The sequence below is a fragment of the Chiroxiphia lanceolata genome, chromosome 8 (genome assembly GCF_009829145.1).
Source record: "Chiroxiphia lanceolata isolate bChiLan1 chromosome 8, bChiLan1.pri, whole genome shotgun sequence".
In the NCBI taxonomy this organism is placed as follows: Eukaryota; Metazoa; Chordata; class Aves; order Passeriformes; family Pipridae; genus Chiroxiphia; species Chiroxiphia lanceolata.
In genome coordinates this window covers 14437323-14457483 of record NC_045644.1, presented here as the reverse complement: position 1 = coordinate 14457483, position 20161 = coordinate 14437323, and the positions used below count along the sequence as shown (strand labels likewise).

Genomic DNA, 20161 nt, shown 5'->3' with positions numbered 1-20161 from the left:
GCCCCTGGGCTTTCCTCCTGCCTCTGGGTGTCTGGAAGTGGTTCTGGTTTTGAAGGGTTAATCCCAGGAGTCCCCAGGATCTGCTGCCTGCCCGACATGACTCACTGTGTAGTTTCCAGCCTCCCCCAAACCTCCTCTCTGGAGAGAGAGAGCTGTGCCTTCTTTAGCCAAAAAAGGGGGCCCCTCCTGCCCCAGAACTCCCCCTCGATCTGGGCATGCATAGCTTTAGGGGGGAGAGAAGCCCCTTCTTGAGAAACAGGGAAGCAAAGCATATTTCTGCTTGAAAGGTGGTAGGATTTGGGGGGATGGCTGTTGTGTTCCTGAAAGGGGGGGCTCTGGGGTGTGTGCCATGCTGCACTGCTGCAGGCTGCATCTGCGTGTGTGCGATGGCGCCCAGGTCTGGCTGCTATTTGGGCAAGTCCGTGAGGTTTGGAAGTGCCAGGCCAGTCCGTCCCCCAGTACAGGCTGTGCTCTTTGCAGAGCTAGCAGATTTTTATTATTATTTTTTATGTAAGCGTGCATCCGTATCCCTCTTCTACGCCTGCGCTTGCCGGGGCCCCGGCCAGGTGTTGGTGTGAGCATGCCCTGCCTCCTGCCCTGCTTGCCCGGGATCCCTCATGCATGCTCTGCAGGCACACCAAGCTGCAGCCACAGGGATCAGAGAGACCTGGGCATCCTGTGGCTACTGGAGTGCCTGCCAGGCTCTTCCCATCTGCCTGTCTGGGATGTATCCCTGTACTCACTCCTACTCCTGAGCTGCTGCTCGTTCCCTGCCTGAGACCTGCACCAGGTGTTGGATCAGGGCTGGACTTTGGGGAGACAAGGCAGGCGTGGGGCCCTTGCTAAGGGGAGAGGGGAAGCTGGGATCTGGGGGATGCAGTGCCCTGTTGCAAAAACCTGTGTCACCCTCTGCTCCCCCCGCACTGCGGGTGTGAGCACATCATGAGGAAGGGGCTCCCCACACACAGTCACTGCCACACACGCTTCCCAGCTGCATCCCAGCCCTTCTGCTCTCCATCCAGCATCTATTTAATTATTAACTCGGCTATAACCATAAACAGCTGGGGCTGCTGCAGCCACGTGGACCAGTCCAGCGCTGTCGTCAGAGCCGAGCAGGGACACGTGAGCAGTCCCGAAGGGCTGCTGAGCCCCGGGATAAATTGCTCAGGGCATGTTTGCTGTGGATGCTACAGGACGGGCAGTGGGGGCTCCTCTCTGATCCCCCTGGCCATGGAACTGGTGCCAGGAATCTCTAGTACAGGGACAAAATGCCTGTTTTTTCACTGTTTTTCAGTATTTTGCAGTAGTGGTGTGGTGTTGAGTGCTGGTGGCTGGCTGTGACTTGTGCATCCTTGAGCCCTGGAGTGGGAACGGGGTACAGGCAGACTGTATTTACTGGCCTGTCTTGACCAGGAGGGATGTGACATCCTGTACCTGTCACTGGCATTGCAACCAGAGCAATTTTTTGGCCTAACAATGGCGGGGTCAGCGTGTAGCAGCCCCATCTCACCTGGTGCCACATAGATTTGGGCTGGCAGGGGGCCAGGCAGTGGAGAGGCAGCATGCTGGGGCACTTGCAGCATCCCCATGCCCAGTTCTCAGGGCACCAACAGCATGGGCACCTCCAGCTGCACTTACCTTTCACAGAGCAGCGTGTCACAGAGTTTTTTGGGTTTAGGATGAGCTTTTCTCTCTGTTTATCTGGGGTTTAGAATGACTTTTGCTCTATTTAGCTCACTGCAGGGTAGCCTGCGAGGGGAAATCAAGATGGTATGATGGGCACCAGCATGGGAATGGATCCTCACTTGGCTGAGGGGGTGTGGGGGTCAGGAGTTGGGGGATGTTGCCTGTCCATCTTCGGTGCTGGTCCCAGCCAGCAAACGTGGTTGTGGGGCAGGGGGCTCCCCGCAGTCCTCAGGTGCAGGGCTCTGGGGGTACACAAGCACAGAGGGGAGGACACCCCCAAAACTTCATGGCTGAGGTTTTGCACCCGCCATGTCTGCTCTGTCAGGGGGGCAAACATGCTTGGCAGGACCCGACCGGTTGTGCCTGCATTACCCCAAGGCTGCTGTTGGGGAGGGGATGAGGTGTGGGCCTGGCCCTGCAAGCAAGGGGGTGTGGGAAGGTGTGTGTGCCCCAGGCATGGGTGCACACCTGGCCAGGGCTGTGCCGGGAGGCATTTGGGAAGACGTGCAAGTGCATGCCAGCCCATTGGGGTGCACACCAACCCACGTGTGCAGGGCGAGATGCACCGGCATGTGCGTTTGTGTGCGCTGAGCCTGCTCTGTGGCCTGGAGCTGGGGGCTCTTGGGGCTTTGGGGGACGCAAGCTGGGCTCGAGGGTCCCAGTTCATGTCCCTGCTGCCCATGAGCTTGCCAGCTGGGCTGGCAGCAGAAGTCTGTGGCAGTATGACTTGCCAGGGCAGGAGGTGCAAGGGACAGATGTGAGGCAGGAAGGAAATGGGAAAAATGTGATTTTTCATAATGGAGATTTTCATTATGAAAATTTTTTACAAAAATGGAAATTTTGGTAAAAATTCCTAATTGGAAGAGCTTGGAGTTTTGTTAAGGAAAGGAGATCCGTGGAGTCTGAAGGCAATTGCAAACCGGCACATTTTATTTTTCATTTCCCCCCCAAATAAACCAGTTGTATTTTTTTTTTCTCTCCCGAAACTGGGGAAAAGGAGATCAAGTTTCGGAAAGAAAGAAAATCCCGAGAAACTTCAGACACCCCCAAACTAAGCTAGGGAGAAGGTCTATTTTTTTATTGAAACTTTCGCGGTGGGGAAGGAATCCTTGCCCCGGCTGGTACCGAGCTCCTCAGCGGGACGCGGCTCCCGCATCCCCCCGTTCCGGGGACCGCCAGTACCGGCGCTGGGCGGGCGGGGGGCAGCTCTCGGGGGACCCCCTTTCGGGCGTCACCCTTGGGCCCCGGGGCGGCGCGGCGCGGGGGGAGCGGGCCCCGCCGCCGCCGCAGCCATTGTGGTCCCGGCCGCGGCGCAGACAAAGGAAGCGCCCCCGCCCCGCCCCGCGCCCCGCCCGCCCCGCCCCGCGGCGGCCCCGCGCCGCCCGCCCGCCGCCGCCGCGCCGCCGCCGGACCCCCGCCCGCCGCCGCGCCGTGAGTCACCCCGCCCCCCCGCGCCCCCCTTCCCCCCCGCGGAAGTTTCCCGGTTCCCCCCCCCCGGGTGGCGGCCCCGCTCGGGCGGCGGAGGTGAGGGCCGGGGTCCCGCCCGCGCCGTCCCCGCGCCTGCGAAGTTGTGCGCGGCCGCACCGCGCCGCCGCTCTCCGCCCGGCCCCGTACGGCCCCGGGTCCCCGCGGCAGCCCCTTGCCCGCCCTCTGCTCCCCCCCGCCCGGCTCTCCCTGTCCCCGGTTTCCCTCTCCCTCCTCGGCTCCCCTCTCCATCCTTACCCAGCTCTCCGGTCTCTCACCCCTCCCCAGCTGCTCTGTGCATCTTTGGCCCTCCCCAGCTCGTTCCCTCCCCACCAGCTCCCCTACCTGTGCCCCCCCGCCTGCCTGTGCCCTCCCCGCCCGGCTCCCCTCTCCATCCACCAGGTCTTGGCTTTCGGAGCAGCACCCCCAGCCAGTGGGGTGCTGCTGGCAGCCCCGTGCCCCGCCGTGCCCTGCTCCATCCCAGCCTGCAGCTCCCTTTGTTCTTCCCTCGGCTCCTTCCCCTGCCCGAGCCCCTTGACAGCTGCCCCACGTCCTCCCGCGTCCCCCTGCGTGAGCTGTCACGGCGGCTGCGGGTAGGGTGCCTGGCTCCACGGGCTGCTCACCCGCTGCACCTCATTGCCTGCTGCAACTTCATCCTTGCTTGCAGCTCAGAGGGTCCCGCCAACCTCCCATGGGTGCCTCAAAGGGAATAAAAGGTCCAAGGGGTGCAAATGCCTGTGGGCCACACACCTTCTCGCAGGAGCTGCCCTCCTGGGCAGTCCAGACTCAGGGGGCCATGGGCACAGGGGCTCATCCCCCTGGCAGACAAAGCATTGGCTCAGCCCCGGGCAGCCAGAGCTGGAGGCCAGGGCCAGGCTAGGGGTGGGAGCAGCATCTTTGGGAATGGGGAAAACTCAGCAGCTCCAGCTTAGGAATCAGCATGCATGCCAGCGCTGTGGAGGGGTGTCTTCACCAGCAGGGTGTTTCCCTGGAGCCCCCTCGGCAGAGTTGCTGTGGTAGGCTACCCTGATCTCTGGTGGCTGCCCAGGCACTGACCTCCAGTGGTCCCTGCCAGCCCCCCTGAGATGGGTGATAAGCACCCAGGGGTGGCACTGCTGGGGCTCCCTTGGCTTGGGCAGCCCCCGATCACCTTGCTGCAGCCCTGGCTGGCAGAGGCCAGGCACCATGGCAGGAACCTGCCTCTGCCAAAGCCAGCGCTGCAGCAGGAGCCCAAACTGGAGGTGTCAGCCGGTCCTGGGGTGAGGTGTGAGCAAAAAGTTCCAAGGCAGTGGTGTCTCACTGGGAGTCACCTTCTGGGGCATGGAGCATGCACCCATCCCACGCTGCAAACCTTCACCTGCTTCCTTCTCACCAGGAGAGTCTGAGCCTGCTTGAGGGTGCCCAGTGGGCCAGGTAGGTGTGGGAGCAAACACCCCTTCCCAGGGTCTTCCCAGTTTTTCTCTGCGTGCTTTCAGTAGCACCTTGTCCAAGCAGTTTTGCAGCGACTCCTCCAGTGCTGGTCGGGTATCGGCTCTTACTGTTTCTGTTTTAAGTATGAGTAAACGTCAGTGTCCTTGTTCCTTCTTTAAAGCCTCAGGTTTTGGAGTGTTTTCGTTGTTGGGGAATCATAGTTTTCACTGAAGTAGAACAGAATGTGGTCTTTCTGCTCCTGATTTTGTAGAAATCCCAGGTCTGTGATCTGAACAACCCTTAAAGACTGAGAAGTGCTGAGCAGAACAACATGCAGGTTTTGTTACTTCATAGAGAAAAAGTTGTGATCCAAGGGGGACAGGCTGGTGCTGGAAAGTTTGGTGATACAAAGGTTTTGGTATCTTTTGATGGGGACTTTTCCACTCACCAGCAGCAGGTCACAAACCATGTGAGATAGAAAAAAGACAGTGAAAAGCCCCAGAAGTTCACTTGGAGCAAAGGTGCTCTGGGCTGGGAACCTGGAGCCTCTTTCAGCTGTTTTTCAGAGAGGAGTGATAGCTGGCATCCTCGAGCTTGCCCAGCCCCTTGGTATGCAGCAACAGAGGGTGATGTGGACCAGCCCAGGCCCATGGCTCCTTCCCTGTCCCATGGCTGTCAGGGTGGCAGCAACCCTTGTGGTCTCTCTCAGTGTGCCAGTCTTCTGCATGCTTGCAGCTCTGCACTCGTGTGAGCTTGAGGTCTGCATAAACAATATGAACTCCAGGTCCTGTGCGGTGGCAGAGCAGGACAGCACTTCTCCTGGTCCTCTGTCTTGGAAATCTCCTGTCTTCTGAGTGACCTGGGGACAGAATGCTCCTGCTGTTGTTTGCTCCGTGTGCATGTGTGTTTGTGGGTTGTGATGCTTGCTGTGATGAGGTTTGCTGCCCTGTGGGTTGTTGTTTCGGGTGGAGTTGTAACCAGGTTGCTTGGGTGAGAGGGTTTCCCCGGGGCTGTGCTGCAGTGGTAAAGATTGTTTCTACAGCATTGTGGTGCTGGGCCTGGGTTGATCGTGCCTCAGGAGCACCAAGAAGGTGTGCTTGGCCAAACCCTGTCCTTTCGCTCCCTGGGGTTTTGGCCCCATCCTGCACTGGTTGTCCAAAGCCCTGATGCCAGTGGCAGCACGTGCTGCCAGTGCAGCGGTGCGGTGCAAGTCCAGAGCATTTGCTCTGTCCCCAGCGCTGCCAGCAGCCGGCCAGTCCCTTGCTCAGCCGCTCCCACATTGCTCCTGAGGAGGGAGAAGTTCAGCCTCAGCAGGGGGCAGAGGCTTACCCTGGCAGCTCGAAGAGGCCAATGGAGGTGCCTTGGGAGCTGCACTGGGCAGGTTCCCACCGTACTCTCACTGTGCCTTCCCTCCCTGGGCATCTGTGAGTGATATAGACCTTGGGGCAGCCACTGCAACCCCAGCGTCGTGGTTTGCCCCCGGGCTCACGCCACCCCAGCGTGGCCAGCTGGATCCTCGCGGCAGGAGTTATCCAGCTTTTTTACCCCCTCCGGAGCGGGCTCCTGGCCGGCTGCCAGGGCTGCGGGGCTCCACCTAGGAGGCAACAGGAGCAAGGCGGCTGTCGGCGGCGGGGCTGCTGTCTCCGGAGACTACGCGTCCAGCGTGCAGCGTTCGGCGCCGATGGCAGCGGCGGGGAGAGAGGTGGAGTGTTGCATCCCGGGATCGCAAATCTCCATGTGCCACGTGGGGGCTGACAGCCTCCTGCGCTCCGAGGCAGCGGCACTTGGCAGTCTTGCCTGTCTGGGGGATCAGTATGGAGCCCCCTCTGTCGGCATAGGGCAGACCTCAGCCTCTTGCTGCCACTTCCCCACACGGTGGCTCTTGGCTCCAGCTCTCCTGGGCAGATTCTGTCCCTGTAGAGGGCTGCCCCGAGCAGCAAGCCCAGAATCCCATGTAGAACTGTGTAGTTTTGCTCCACCGTGTGCACGGTGGGCAAGGAGCTGGGAGCAGAGGTGTTCTGTGAGGCCACTGACATGGTTACCTATGACTCTGAATTTTTCTGTGCTGCTGCAGAGCCTGGAAAACCTTGGATGATGAAAACCCTAGTTTGTCTGGAGGCTTTTATTCATGGGATGCCAATAGGATTTTTTTCCAGCCCCACAGTTCCCACACCATGTTGTTCGTTTGTGTGCCGATGGACGGTGAGGGATGGGAGCCCCGTCACTGCATGATGGCAGGGCCCCAGGGTGCAGGGGTCTGGGTGAGAGGGAAAGTGGCCGAAAATGTGAAAGGTGCGTTCCTGAGGCTGAAACCGGCAGCGTTTGATTATGGATCGTCTTTGAGACAGTGAACAGAAAGGAGTAATTAGGGACAGTGGGATATTTCCCTGAGAGTTGCAGGAAATGACTGCCTCGTGGTAAGTTGATAGTAGAGGAGCTGAAACTGGGTTATCTGTGGGATTGCATCTGGGGCTTGCAGCCTTGGACGTGATTCAATTTTCTGGCTGTTTTGCAATTGGCAGGGCGTGCTCTTCTCCCTTTTTCCCTCCTGGAGAATTCCCCGTCTGCATGTCTGAATCATCTGAGGGACAAAATGGAAAAGGGGAGACTCCTGCCATCCCTAGTGTGCTGCAGGGCAGTGCAGTCCTCCAGGGCCCTGGCTGAGTACCAGATCTGCAGGATGCCTTCCTGGGAGACCCTGGACTCCAGCAGAGCTGGGGCTGTGGGACTACTCTGAGCTTTGACCTATAAATCCACATCCTGGCCAGGTTCTTCTCAACTGGTGCTTTTCAGACAGTTCTGCCTCGCAGTGTGCATCCAGATTGCCACTTTGTAATAACTAGCTGCAGGTAATTATCCCTTCTCTGGCTGTCCCCCCGAGTTTGTGAGGCAGCCTACAGAGAGGAACACCATTGAGTCCAGGTGCTTTGTGTGCTGCCGTGGGGGACTTTTGCACTAACACTGTAGGATGTGACCTGGAGCTAGGACACTGTGCACGGCCATGTGGTACGGGCGGGGAGGCAGCTTGTGGTCCAGATAAGCTCCATGGCTGACTCAGATATGTAGCTTGGGAAAAGTGAGAGGGTAATCCCTGCACACAGCAGGGCAGGTGGCGATGCAGGTTTTGCCTCTGTACGGGTCAGAGCCAGGCGATGTGCTGGCCGAGTTCAAACTCTGGATGCCGCTGAGTCCATGGCACATGGTCTTCTCCAAAAGTGGCATCTCCTCTTCCCTATGCAGCCCGGCCTCCTGGGAGCTTCAGCTGCATCAGTCCTGCATTTTCAAAGCAAATGGGGTTGCTGCAAGTTGAGATTGTCGCTGATAATGTCTCAGGTCATGCCTCTGTGTGTGCTGCCTGGGTTCCTGTGTGTTTAATAACAACACTGGGATTTGCAATTGGCTTTGCTCCATTCCCTCTGCTCCAGAGAAGAGGAGAAAGAAGAGGTGAAGGCAGGCTTGTGGGGGCAGACCAGGAACTGCACCATGTGCCTCTGCCTGCCTGTCCCAGTCACTCTGAATACTTCTCCGTGTTTGCCTCCCAGCCTTGCCAACTTCCTGGACACCAGGCACTGTCACCGGGTGAACCATGTGAATTATTTGAGTCGCTACCCTGCACCCAGCCCCAGATAGCAGCTTCCTGGATAGCACCCTCCCACCAGCCATGCCAGCGGGACTGGGCTGGGAAGATGTTTCTTGCCGATATCACAGCTCCCACACCCCAGCGAGGCAGCCCTGTGAAACAATGCCGCTATTTACACTTTAAAGCCTCGTTAGGCAGCCAGGAAGCAGGCACAGAGCATGCTGGGAAGCACTGGCTGCCTTTAGGGAAGGCTGGCCTCTCTTCTTCCCGGACTGCTGGGAGGAGCAGGATGCTCCCTGGCTGAGCTGTAACCCTGTGGCCCCTTTCAAGCCCTGCTTCTTCATTTATTTTTATCATTTACGTTTTTAGCCTCTGCCTTGTTGCTGAGCTTTGCTGCTTGCACAGAGCAGCACTGGCTGCCGGGCTGGGGATGGCTCCTCTCTGGGATGGGGCGCACTGATTCCTACCAATGGCCACAGGTGTAGGAGTGAGATGTTGATGCTGCTTTGCCTTTGTCCTCAGCAGTTCTTTGCTCTTTACAAGCGAGCTGAAGTGAGGAGTGTCCAAGCAAGGGCTTTTCTTCTTGCTCTGCATGTCCCCTGCCCAGGCAGGTAGCTGGCACTGGTCTCGGCTTATCGTGTCCTACTGTCTCCTGTCTATGTTGGTTCTGCAAGGTGCCCACTGTGCTTCTGGTGCTTTGGGAATCCTGATGTTCCCCAGCTCTGGGAGCTTGGTTAGGGTTTCAGTCATTCCTGCTCCAGCAAACCAGACAGTGCACTAGAAGAGCTTTCCCCGTGGGGCTGATAGCTCACAGGCAGGGAACACAGAGGAGAAGGCATGTGGAGGGTTGGGCAGTGCTGGGCTGTATGTGAGTCATGGGTAGAGCACCTGCCTTCCCTTCCCTGGGCGCCCGCCTGCCTGGAGCTGTTTACTTGCCCAGGCTTTTGTGGCAGGTCCATCCTGCCCATGGCCGTGGCCCTGGCCTTATCAGAGGATGCTGAGGCGGGACATCCCTTCACGGGGTTCCCTTCTCCCGCACCTCCACACTGAGGAGGAGCCGTGAGGCCGCCCACCTGGCCACAGGCACTGTGCTGTTTGCCCAGACCTGCCTGGGCCAGTAGCTCACCATCAGCCTGATTTTTCCCCTTGTTGAATGTTTTTGCAGTGCTGGGCTAGCACTGAGGGATAGCCATGGGAAGCATCTGCTGTTGGTTCAGAGTCCACAGGGGCATTGCATTCTCAGCCACTGGGCAGCATCCCTGTTTGCATCAAGCCTGCCCAAATCCTCTGTGCTCAAAGTAGGAGGCAGAGCAGGGTCATGCAGAAGCGCCAGCTGGGGTCAAACACTGGGCTTGACTTGGGAAGGGCCACATCGTGGAGCTCTGGGTCATTTCATCCAGCTGGACAGGGCTTACAGGCAGCTGGAGCAGCATAAAGGGGAGAGGTGGTGATGGAGGGATCTCCCAGACCAGGCGGCATGACCCTTGTGTGAGTAAAAGTTGTTTTGCTGCTGCTTTAAAGTAATTATGTTATTCATGTAAAATGTATAGTGTGTCTACAGTAAATGTAGAATTTGGACAGCCTGTATCAAATCCTAAAGCTATTGTTAGCATTGTTTTAAACCACCGAATCCAGAGACATATTTTACACTGCATTAAAAATAACACTTGGTCAAGATGCCAGTGGTGCTGAGGTCACAGACTCCTTTCCATTCCTCTAGATCCTGAGACAGGTCACTCAGTGGAGTTTCAAAAGCAGGTCATGTCCGTATTAACCTGCTGAGGAAGGCCCAGGATGGAAATGGATGCTTGGGTAGGAGTGGTGGCCTGGCTTATCTACTGTCCCACTGCAGGAGCAGGGAGCTAGGGAAGAGCAGGAGAAGCAGAACAAATGGAGATGTGTCTCCCTAGTCTCCCCACCCCAGGAGACCTTCCTGCACCCTGAGAAAAAAGGTGGGGACTGAGGACAGCAAGAAGCCTCAGGGACTTAATCCTCCCATCTCTCATCGGTGAATAAAAACAAAGAATTGAAGGATGAGACCTGCTGGGTCCAATTTTTTTCTCCTCCCCAAGGACAGGGCGACCAGAAACAAACAGTTCTCCAGCCACTGCTGTCTCTGCCTAATGAATTGGTTCATTTTCAGCAGAAGACACACTTTTGGGTAGTTTCCTAAGCATCAAGTAACTCTGATGTCGTGTTGTTTAACAAAAATGTGGAGGAAATGGAAATGCTCTGTTTCTAGTGCAGTTTGGGTTGAATTATCATTTCCATTAGGTACAAGTTGATGTGGCTAAAGCAGAAAGTAAAAATTTTCTCACAGCACTGACCAACCAGCACTGACCTCCCTTCTAAAAATTTTTATATCTATGAAAACATTAGGTAAGAGCAAGGGGCCGACATTGTTAGCAGCTGTATGAGAAATTGTGCCGTGCCCCAGTTATCCTCACTGCAGGCGGGCAGGAGCTGGAGCTGTGAGCCGTGTCTGAGCGGCTGGGCTGGCTCCAGCCCCGTGGGACTGGTGCATCCTGGTGGGTGCTGGAGAGAGGCTGGATTCAGCTGCCACGGGGAAACATGGTGAAAAGGCCCCAAGAAAACAAGAATCGAGGAGTAAAACGCAGCTTTCCCCTGTTGCAAGTTGAATTTAATGCCGAGGAGGTGACCCCCTCTATTTTTGACCAGCCCTTGCTTGCTCAGCAGTGTGTGCAATCCCTGTGACTGCTGACTTGGGGTCCCAGGAGGCTTACGGGGGTGAAGGTGATGCCCTGGTCATTCTTCTGTGTTGGCTAATGGATTGCAACAAGGTGGACATCTTGGGTTCTGGTGCTGATGGCATCACTTTCCTTGACCTTGGTGCTTTTTGCTCCCCTCCTGTATCCATCACAATTGAACTGCTGCTCCAACCCTGTCCCTGCACTGTTCCCCACAGCCTAGCTGTACGTCAGAGCCCAGATGGGCAGCAGCGTGCCTGGTGCCTCCAGGACACTTCTCTCCACTGCTGGGCTTGCTTTCTGCAGTACCGGCTGGTAATCCTGGCAGTTTGTGGGCGTTGGGAAGTGCCGGTCCCAGGGCTGTGTGCGGGCGGGCACCGATGGGGATCCCGCCTTGGCCCTGATGTGGCTGGCTTCAGGGCCCCTGCCTGCAGCGGGGCGGGGGGAGATGTGCCCGTGTGCAGCGGGGCCGGCTGAGCCGGTGGAGCCGGAGCTGCCTGGCAGCTTGCCCACTGCTGCGCCCCATCCAGGTCAGCCTGTCTGCCCGCCTGCCTGCCGGGAGGGAGCCGCGTGCCTCGGCAGCGCCTGGGCACAGCGTGCTGGGTCCTGCCAGCCGTGGGGTGTGCCGGGGCTCCCGCGGGCCTCGGGAGGGGTGCTGGCAGCTGCAGCTCCCAGGAACCTGCCCCTGCAGTGGGAGGGGGCTAGTGACTGTGGGAGCTCCCTGCTGCCTCTTGGGAGCCTGGATGGGTCTGGCTGTGCCCAGCATGGCTGGATTCAACAGGCATCCCTGTCTCCCATTGGCAGGCTGGGGGAGAGGTGTCTGCAGGTTGCTTTCAGGGATGTGTGCTGGTTTGCACACGTTGTGTGCTCCATTGCAGACCCCATCACACCCCATGGCCCTCCATGGGCTCCTTGTCCTTCGCCCTGGTGTTGCAGTGGGCATGAGGCTCTGGGGTGTTTTGATCACAGCTGGGGGCCGGCGTGTGGAATCTCTCTGTCCGCCTAGAGCTGGGTGGCCACTGGTCTGCCTGAGCGGCAGATGGTGGCTGCCTGGGGACCTGCCATCCATGCCTCCGGGTGATTATTCACCCGTCACCATGACGATAGAAAGGTCAGCGAAAAGATCCCGTGTGATTCCCGGGTCGGTTGGTGGGATTAGGAGCAGCGTGCGAGGGAGGGCTATGGGGAGGATAGGGTCCAGCTAGCCCCTCCTCTGGCTTACCGGCTGGATTGTCCCCCTTGGGCACATCCCCAGAGCCTGGCCAGCTGAGAACTGACAAATTCTGGGCACCAGTGGCAAACCCCTTGCATGGGGTCGGGCCCTTCTGGCTGCTGATCCTGAGTTCAGCCCTGACCCTGTGAGTCACATCCTGCACAGGGGAGGCCTGGAGCTGTGTGTGGAGTGAAGGTGCTGGGCTGACATTGGGGGGAGCAGTGGAGGGATGGGACTGTGGTAACGGGGTCTTGGCTGGTCCTGCATCCTTCTTCCTCCTCACAGCAGCAGCATGGTGTCTCTCCTCACAGGGTGCCTCTGACTGACTCGTGTCCCCTCTCTTTACAGGCTGCTCCTCTAAGTCATTCAAGCTGTACTCGCCAAAGGAGCCCCCGAACGGCAACGCCTTCCCCCCTTTCCACCCGGGCACCATGCTGGATCGAGATGTGGGGTGAGCTGGGGCCCTGGGAGGGGTCTGTAAGGTTAGGGATGCTCTGCAGTCTGCACCCCAGGGTCTCTGTTATGCTTCCCAGCAGCATGCAGAAAGTGGAGTGCTGGAGTTCAGTTAGCACAGGGGCAGAGAAGGGGTCGGAGCAGGCACAGGTGGTACTGGGTTGTAAAAGAGTGATATTTGGAATGAAGGAAGCCCCTAGGTCCTGAGCTCTGGGCTCTCCAAGCCCTTTTCCAGGCCAAGCCCCTGGGGCGACTCTGGACAGGGAGCACTCCCAACTCCTCCCACAGCAACCTCTTCTCCAATTTCTCCTGCCTGGCACCAGTCCCAGTTGCAGAGGAGTTGGGCACATCCCCAGGGAGCAGTGGGCCAGGTCCCAGGGGTGAAGCAGCTAGTGATGTGAGATCAGAGCCCAGTTTTGGGGTACGGGATGCCCCATGGGGTTGTCACATGTGGTAGCCAGGGTGCAGCCTGCACTGTGTGTGGGGTCTCGCCTCCAGCGAGCCTGACCACCTGCTGCTGTAGCCAGGGAAGAGGGAGCTGTGGTGGGAGATCCCCACTAGGACTGACCTGCCTGCATCTCTTTCTACCCCTAGACCTACTCCTATGTACCCACCGACGTACCTGGAGCCTGGAATCGGGTAAGCATGGGGAGCTGATGGGGAGCCAGCTGGGAGGGGAACTTGTGCCCATGGTGGGTGTGCCTGAGCAGGGCCAGCATGCTGCTGACTGGGACTTGTGGGGGGATTGCTCAGACTCTGCCAGCCCTGGAGAGGCTGTGTGTACCCCCACCATGGCTCGGGACCCCTCCCCACCCTGTGGCTGCCTTCCCCTCTGATGGCTTCCTGTGCTCTCTGGGCAGGAGGCACACGCCGTACGGGAACCAGACCGACTACAGGATATTTGAGCTCAACAAGCGGCTGCAGAACTGGACAGAGGTAGAGAACTGGGGCAGCAAGGGGCAGACAGGGGTTGGAGGATGCTTCTAGGTGTGTTTTGAGGTGGGGTCCTCTGTGCTGCCTGCCCTCATGAGCTGCCTTGGCACTAGGAGGAATCCCCTTGGCCGCAGGGTCCTGTCCCACTGTGGAGGTCCCCAAGCACCTTGTCCCATAAGGACTTATTAACCCCATCTCCAAGCACTCAGATCGGAGCGCAGCCCTCCACAGGCTGAGTGCGTGGCTGCTGTGCCTGGCAGCCAATGGCTGGCTGTCTGTCTATCTATCTCTCCTCCCCATAAACTAAGTGTCTCTCCACTATCCTCAGGAATGTGACAATCTGTGGTGGGACGCCTTCACCACGGAGTTCTTTGAGGATGACGCCATGTTAACAATCACTTTCTGCTTGGAGGATGGACCAAAGAGATACAGTGAGTAACAGCTTGAGCCCTCTTTCCTCAGGTCATTGCCCTCTGGCAGGAGAGAGTTGTGTGCTCAGGGGGATGTGGGCAGGGTGTTGGAGGTTGGTGGTCTTCAGCCAGCAGGGACGAGAGGAACCTCTTCATGTATGTCCCAAGGCACATCTGGGTGAGTCAGGTTTACTGACCTTATTTTCCTTCTGCTCCAGCGATCGGCCGGACTTTGATTCCCCGTTACTTCCGCAGCATCTTTGAAGGGGGGGCCACAGAGCTCTACTACGTGCTCAAGCACCCCAAGGAGTCCTTCCACAACAACTTTGTTTCACTGGACTGTGACCAGTGCACCATGGTCACTCAGCACGGCAAGCCCATGTTCACCCAGGTACTGGCTGTGCCTACAGCTTCTGCTGCCCCTCTCAACTTGCTTTTGTGTGCCCTCTTGGTGGCCGTGGTCCCACAGGGCCATGCGTTGTGGGCTCATGGGTTTGGCTTGTGCTGAATCTCCTGGGAGGCAGAGGCAAGCCACTGGGAGGGTGTCCAGTATGCAGCAATGGGCGCCCAGGGGATCTGGGCTGGGGGATGCTGGAGCAGCCTGTGCCTGACCCTGTGCCCTGTCCAGGTGTGTGTGGAGGGGCGGCTCTACCTGGAGTTCATGTTTGATGACATGATGAGGATAAAGACGTGGCATTTCAGCATCCGCCAGCATCGAGAGCTCATCCCCCGCAGCATCCTTGCCATGCATGTGAGTACAGCTCCAGGAGCTCCCCCAGGCACAAGTGACGCAGGGCTACTGAGCTACTCAGGGTGCTGTGCAGGTTGGAGGGACCTCAACCCAGTCCCCTCATTGCAGATCAGGGCACATGAGGGCCCTTCCCAGTCTGGATGCAGCTCAGCCATCTGTCTCTCTCACTCCTAGGCACAGGATCCCCAGATGCTGGACCAGTTATCCAAGAACATCACACGCTGTGGGCTCTCAAACTCCACACTCAACTACCTCCGAGTAAGTATGCCAAAAGAGGAGGGAATGCAGCTCTTGGCTGCCCTGGGGTATGGGGAGACAGCAAGGCAGACTTTGAAAAAGGGGTCTTGCAGGGGGGCTGCAGAGAATTGTGGGGCAGTGGGTCTACCGGATCCCACAAGCTCCCAGCGTGGCTTGGGTTGGTGCAGTGCGGATGGCTGCCTAACAGAGGGGTTTTTGCTGGGGCTCAGAGCATTGCGATCTAACCCCATGTCTGTCTACTCCCTGCAGCTCTGTGTAATCCTAGAACCAATGCAGGAGCTCATGTCACGGCACAAGACCTACAGCCTCAGTCCCCGGGACTGCCTCAAGACTTGCCTCTTCCAGAAGTGGCAGCGGATGGTCGCTCCACCTGGTGAGTCTCACACTGCCTGCTGTGCTGCCTTTGGGTCTCTGGGGCTTCCTGCTCAGGCCCTGCCCTTGGCACAGACTTCTCCCAGCCCCAGAGCTGTTCTTGGCCTCATTTTGTGAGGCTGGGGGTGGTAAGCAGGCAGCTGGCTTCCCTTCTTAGTTGGCCCTGCCTTCCCACTGGGGCAGAGCAGGGCTGCGGGCAGCCAGTGCTTCCTGCCTGGGGGCTGCCAGCTGTTTGTGGAAAGCAAAGAAGGGATGGAAATTTTCCTGTTGCCTCTCCTGTCCCCTGCACCAGGGGGACAGCAGAGCTGTGGAGGCGAGTAGGGTGGTGATGCTGCCTGGGGGGTAATGTGGTCCTTGCAGAGGTGGGGTTTGCAGAAAAGGGTTTGGTACTGACCATGTATGTCTCCATCCTCCACCAGCGGAGCCAGCACGGCAGCAGCCCAGCAAGCGCCGGAAAAGGAAGATGTCAGGGGGCAGCACCATGAGCTCCGGCGGGGGAAACACCAACAACAGCAACAGCAAAAAGAAGAGCCCAGCCAGCACCTTTGCCCTGTCCAGTCAGGTACCTGTAAGCATCCCGTTTCCATTCTCTCTTCCCCCCCGGGGATGGAGGGGAGGGTTCTCTGCCCCAGCCCCTGGGAGTTGCTAAGGGGAGACCCCCAGGGACTGCCTGTCCAAGCACCCCCGGCTCTTTCCATGTGATGGGAAGAAGAAACAGTGGGTGTCCCAGCAGCCTTCCTTAGCTCCTTTGTGCTCCTGCAAGGGAGTGAGGATGTGTTATTCCACACAGTGCCCGAGCTTGGGACCTGTGGTGGAGACGAGGAAGTGGCCCTGCAGCTGGGGAAAGGGGCTGCAGTGTTGAGGGTGAGATTGGCGGCCCAGGCTCCCCCCACCTCGATTATGTTTCGGGACCGTCTCCCCTTTCAGGATGTGATGGTGGTAGGCGAGCCCACGCTGATGGGGGGGGAGTTTGGGGACGAGGACGAGCGGCTCATCACCCGGCTGGAGAACACACAGTTTGACGCCGCCAACGGCATCGACGACGAGGACAGCTTCAACAACTCACCGGCGCTGGGGGCCAACAGCCCCTGGAACAGCAAACCGCCCTCCAGCCAGGAGAGCAAGTCAGAGAACCCCACGTCACAGGCGTCGCAGTAATGGCCCCCCCGCCGCCCCGTGGACTCAGTCCCAACCAATCTACCTGTACATTTGCAACGGAGAGTGACTGGGAAGCGGCGAGGTCCCGGGGGCACACCGGCGTCGCGAGGATGATGGGGTGCATGGCCTGGGGCGCATGCCAGGCAGGCAGCCCCCAGCCCTCTCCCCCCGCCACCTCCCCACACCCCCATGCCTGCCTCTGCAGTGGACCCCAGGGCAGGGGTGGGATTCCGGGGCCATAGCTTCGTTATTTCCCCTTCTCTCTTCCTCCCTGCTTCTTGCCCAGAGAGCTTCTCATCCCTGCCCCGATGTGCCCAACCCCTCCCTGCTGAGTGGGGGGAATTAGGAGGGAGGTGTTGGCAGCAGCTGGCGTTACCAGATGCCACGTGTTGGGGTTTGGTACAGCCCCGAGACCCTCCTTCTCCCTGGTCCTGTGGCTGGTGTTTCACGAACAGCCACCTGCAGCGGGTTGCATATCCCCAGTCCAAACTGGGGCTGGGTGGGGGAGGCAGCGATGGAAAGCTGTCCTCATACCTCGGGTTCTGCACAGAGCCTCCTCCGGCTGGGGTCAGATCCTGCAGCGCTGGGTGGTGTTGAGGATAGGACCCCATCTATTTCCCCGTCCTCCTGCACCCTCCCTTCCCCTTGCTCCCCGGAGCGAAAGCGCAGTGTGGCCATAGGGGGACTCTGTATATAGGAAATGTGTGGTGGGGGCCTAGGGGGACACAGAGGACCTGCAGCTCTGCTGGAGCAGCCGGTTGCCCTTGCTCCCTGCACTGCAGCCCCTGTGTTTCCCTCCACCCTGCGTGAGTCCGCCTGGGCCCCTTTGCAAACCCTGGCTCCTGGTACTCCTACTTTTGTCTTTTTTTAAGAAAAAAAATAATATTATTAAAATTGTAAGTTTAAAAAAAAAGAAAAAAAAAATGGGGAAAAGCCCCCCTCAGCCCCCCTTGCCGTTTCCCCCCTCCCTGTCCTGAGCCCTCTCACCCTGTCCTGACTTTTGTACAGGCTTCTTCTCTTGGAAGTCTCATTTTATATCCAGTTCAGAGAGCTCAACCAAGGAGAGACTTTGCAGACTTCCTTTCTAATCCCTCCAGGGGTCGGGGGATCAGCCCCCCGCATCCCTCCTCAATGTAAATCTTGTGTGCTGTTGTCCCCACTCCCCCCCTCGGGTTCGTGTACCTCGTGCTTGTACATTTCCGCGCTGTAGACAGTGTGTACGATACTGTTCTTTCAATGTGTTATCACTAGAGCAGGTGCCTCCATTGATGTTAGGGGAAACGATGAGAAAAATAATAATTTTGGGGTTTTTTTTGGTTTAAAAAAAGAAAAAAGAAAAAAAATAAACCCTTCCAAGGCTTCTTCCAAGGAGAAGATGGGAGGTGCCGGGGGAGGGTGTTTGTGCTAACCAGTTCACCCCAGCAGCCTTGGAGGGAGGTTTTGGGGTGAGATGGGAGTCTGGGCTGCCCTTGGGGCCCCCTGGCATGTCCCAAGGTGGGGTTGCAGCAAGTGCTGCCATGGGGGTGGCCAGGGTGGGGGGACTGCCCTAGTGGGGGGACTGCCCTAGTGGGGGGGGGTATGTGTGTGTGAGAGTGTGTGTGCGAGAGGTTTGTGTGTCTGTCTGCATGTGTAAGGAAGCCCAGGGCAGGCAGAGCAGTCCTGAAGTTTGAGGGATAGGGTGGTGCACCCCATTGTCTCCACTGGCCCCCCCCAGCTCCCTGCCAGGGATCCCACAGTCCATGTCCCACTGCCCCGTGGGGCGGGGGGTTGGCAGGTGTCGCTGAGGGGCTGTCCCTGCCTGGGGGCTCTGGCTGCAGCTGGGGTGCTGCGGGACCCATGCCTTGCCCGCTCACAGCTGAGAGTGCAGGGGGTCGCTGAGACAGGATGGGGGCCAACCTGTGTGTCCCTGGGGCTGGGCAGGGAGATGGGAGTCCTTTGAGTCAGCCCTGGTCAAGCTGAAAATATCTGGAGAGATGCCTGTGTCAGCTCCTGGGCCCTTCCATGGGCAGACCGGAGGCAGAGGGCTTGGCCGATCAGACCCACAGCTGCAGGCACAGGGGTCCCCACAGCCCCTTTGCAGGTGGGGGTAGGATCCCAGGGTGGGAGCCTGGTGTGGGAGGAAGGGAGCGGGGCTCTGAATGAGTTGCAATTAAGGTACGATTTCCGCGCCATGCCGTGGAGGATGTGGAGCCCTCGCTGCCCCAGGCACACTGTAATGCCTTTTTGTTTCTTTTTTTTTGTTTGTTTGTTTTTGTTTTTTTTGGTTGGTTGGTTGGTTGGGTTTTGGGGTTTTTTTTTTGCTTTTGTTTTTTTGGGTTTTTTTTTCTTCCTCCCCTCCATAGTTTGTGCCATTTATGAGTCATGTATGGTACCAATAAAATGAATTTTCGTTTTGAGGCTGTCCTGAGCACTTATTTCTGAGCATGGGACCAGGCTGATGTGGGCAAGACAGAGAGGGGTCTCCTCATGTCCCTGGTGCCCTGGCAGGGGGTGAATGCACAGGGCTTGCTGTGCTCCCAGGATGATGCTGGCTGGCCTCAGGCTGCTGGTTCCCAGCCAGAGCATGGCCAGCTCCTTGCCACACCATGGAAAGTAGAAATCTCAGCAAGCACAAGGTACAGGGGCAACTGGGAAATGGCCCTGTCCCCAAGCCAGAGCAAACAGGCAGCTCAGGGCCTGTCTGGACACCAAGGTGATGGGCATATTCCCTGGGGAGCAGTGGGGGCAGTGCAGTCCTGCTGTGGGAACAGGGCAGCAGCAGCTGAGTAGCATGGAGGTGTCCTGGAGGGACAGAAGGGGGACAAAGGAGGGACAAGGGACCCCCAGAGTGCCAGCCTGTATGGGGACTACCCCAGTCTCCTTCCAGAAGCTGGGGTGCCCTATGCCAGCACTACAGGCAAGATGCAGGCCACCGGTTCCCCCAGACCAGGGCAGATAGCTGTCCCCAGAGATGGCATCTTGCTGTCCCCACTGGGGGAGATGTCTGAGGGTAGCTGGGTCCAGCCTCCAGCCATGTGGACACTGTAGGCTTAAACTGTGGGTGCCTCATCCAACGCACACACCCCACTGTGGCCAGAAGTGTAGGGCAAGGAGCCTGTGGCTGTGATTAGTGGGCAGATCTGGCAGTAATGGGGAGGGAAAAAAGGGATGTGTGGGAAAAAGCTATGTGGGGGAAAACGGGCTCTTAAAACAGGGCTGATGCAGTGGAGGGTGAGGGCAGGATGGGCCCATGTCTTCAGAGCAGGGACAGGGCTTGGATTTACACCTGCAGTGAGGGATACTACCTTGCCATCCTTACCCCTGAGGGACTGAGGTCAGCGGGGCTGCAGGATACAGGTGCTGTGGTGGGAGCTTGTGGCCAGGCAGGTGTTTGCAGGGTGGCCCCAATGAGCCCATGATGCGGTGGCACCCAGAGCTGAGATGTCAACACCCTTGCTCCTGATGTGCATTGAGCTCTGGCAGCCTCAGTGGGATGCCCTGGGCTGGAAGGGAGCAATGCTCTACAGAAGCAGATCCTGCCATCTGTGAAGGATCCTGCAGATCTAACCTGGTTAGATCCTGCACGTGCACCCAGGAACTGGTAGAGGGCCCCAAGACAACACTTCAGGGTTGAAGTCTGAGCTGGAGAGCCCAAGTCTACCTATGAAGCCCCCAAACCTCCCTCCCCACATCAGACGCTGTGAGAAACTTGTTAGCTCCTGCTTTTTATCTTCTTTGGCGGGATGCATCTATGTCCTCTGCTGCCCTGCCCCTGTGCCAGTACTG

At 58.2% G+C, this 20161-nt stretch overlaps 1 protein-coding gene across 3 annotated transcripts in view; it reads left to right on the top strand.

Annotated features, from left to right (window-relative positions):
* Positions 1-18792, top strand: part of LDB1 (LIM domain binding 1) — a 28766-nt gene extending 9974 nt beyond the window's left edge. The window contains exons 2-11 of one of the 3 annotated variants that reach the window (XM_032695694.1): positions 12410-12512; positions 13109-13153; positions 13375-13450; positions 13776-13878; positions 14076-14248; positions 14486-14608; positions 14783-14866; positions 15116-15239; positions 15658-15806; positions 16166-18792. In XM_032695694.1, the coding sequence (XP_032551585.1) occupies positions 12410-12512; positions 13109-13153; positions 13375-13450; positions 13776-13878; positions 14076-14248; positions 14486-14608; positions 14783-14866; positions 15116-15239; positions 15658-15806; positions 16166-16396 (1211 nt within the window). In that variant the 3' untranslated portion in view covers positions 16397-18792. The remainder of the gene's footprint in view (positions 1-12409; positions 12513-13108; positions 13154-13374; positions 13451-13775; positions 13879-14075; positions 14249-14485; positions 14609-14782; positions 14867-15115; positions 15240-15657; positions 15807-16165) is intronic. The other 2 variants (XM_032695696.1, XM_032695695.1) reach the window with 2 other exon arrangements.
* Positions 18793-20161: the final 1369 nt, after the last annotated feature.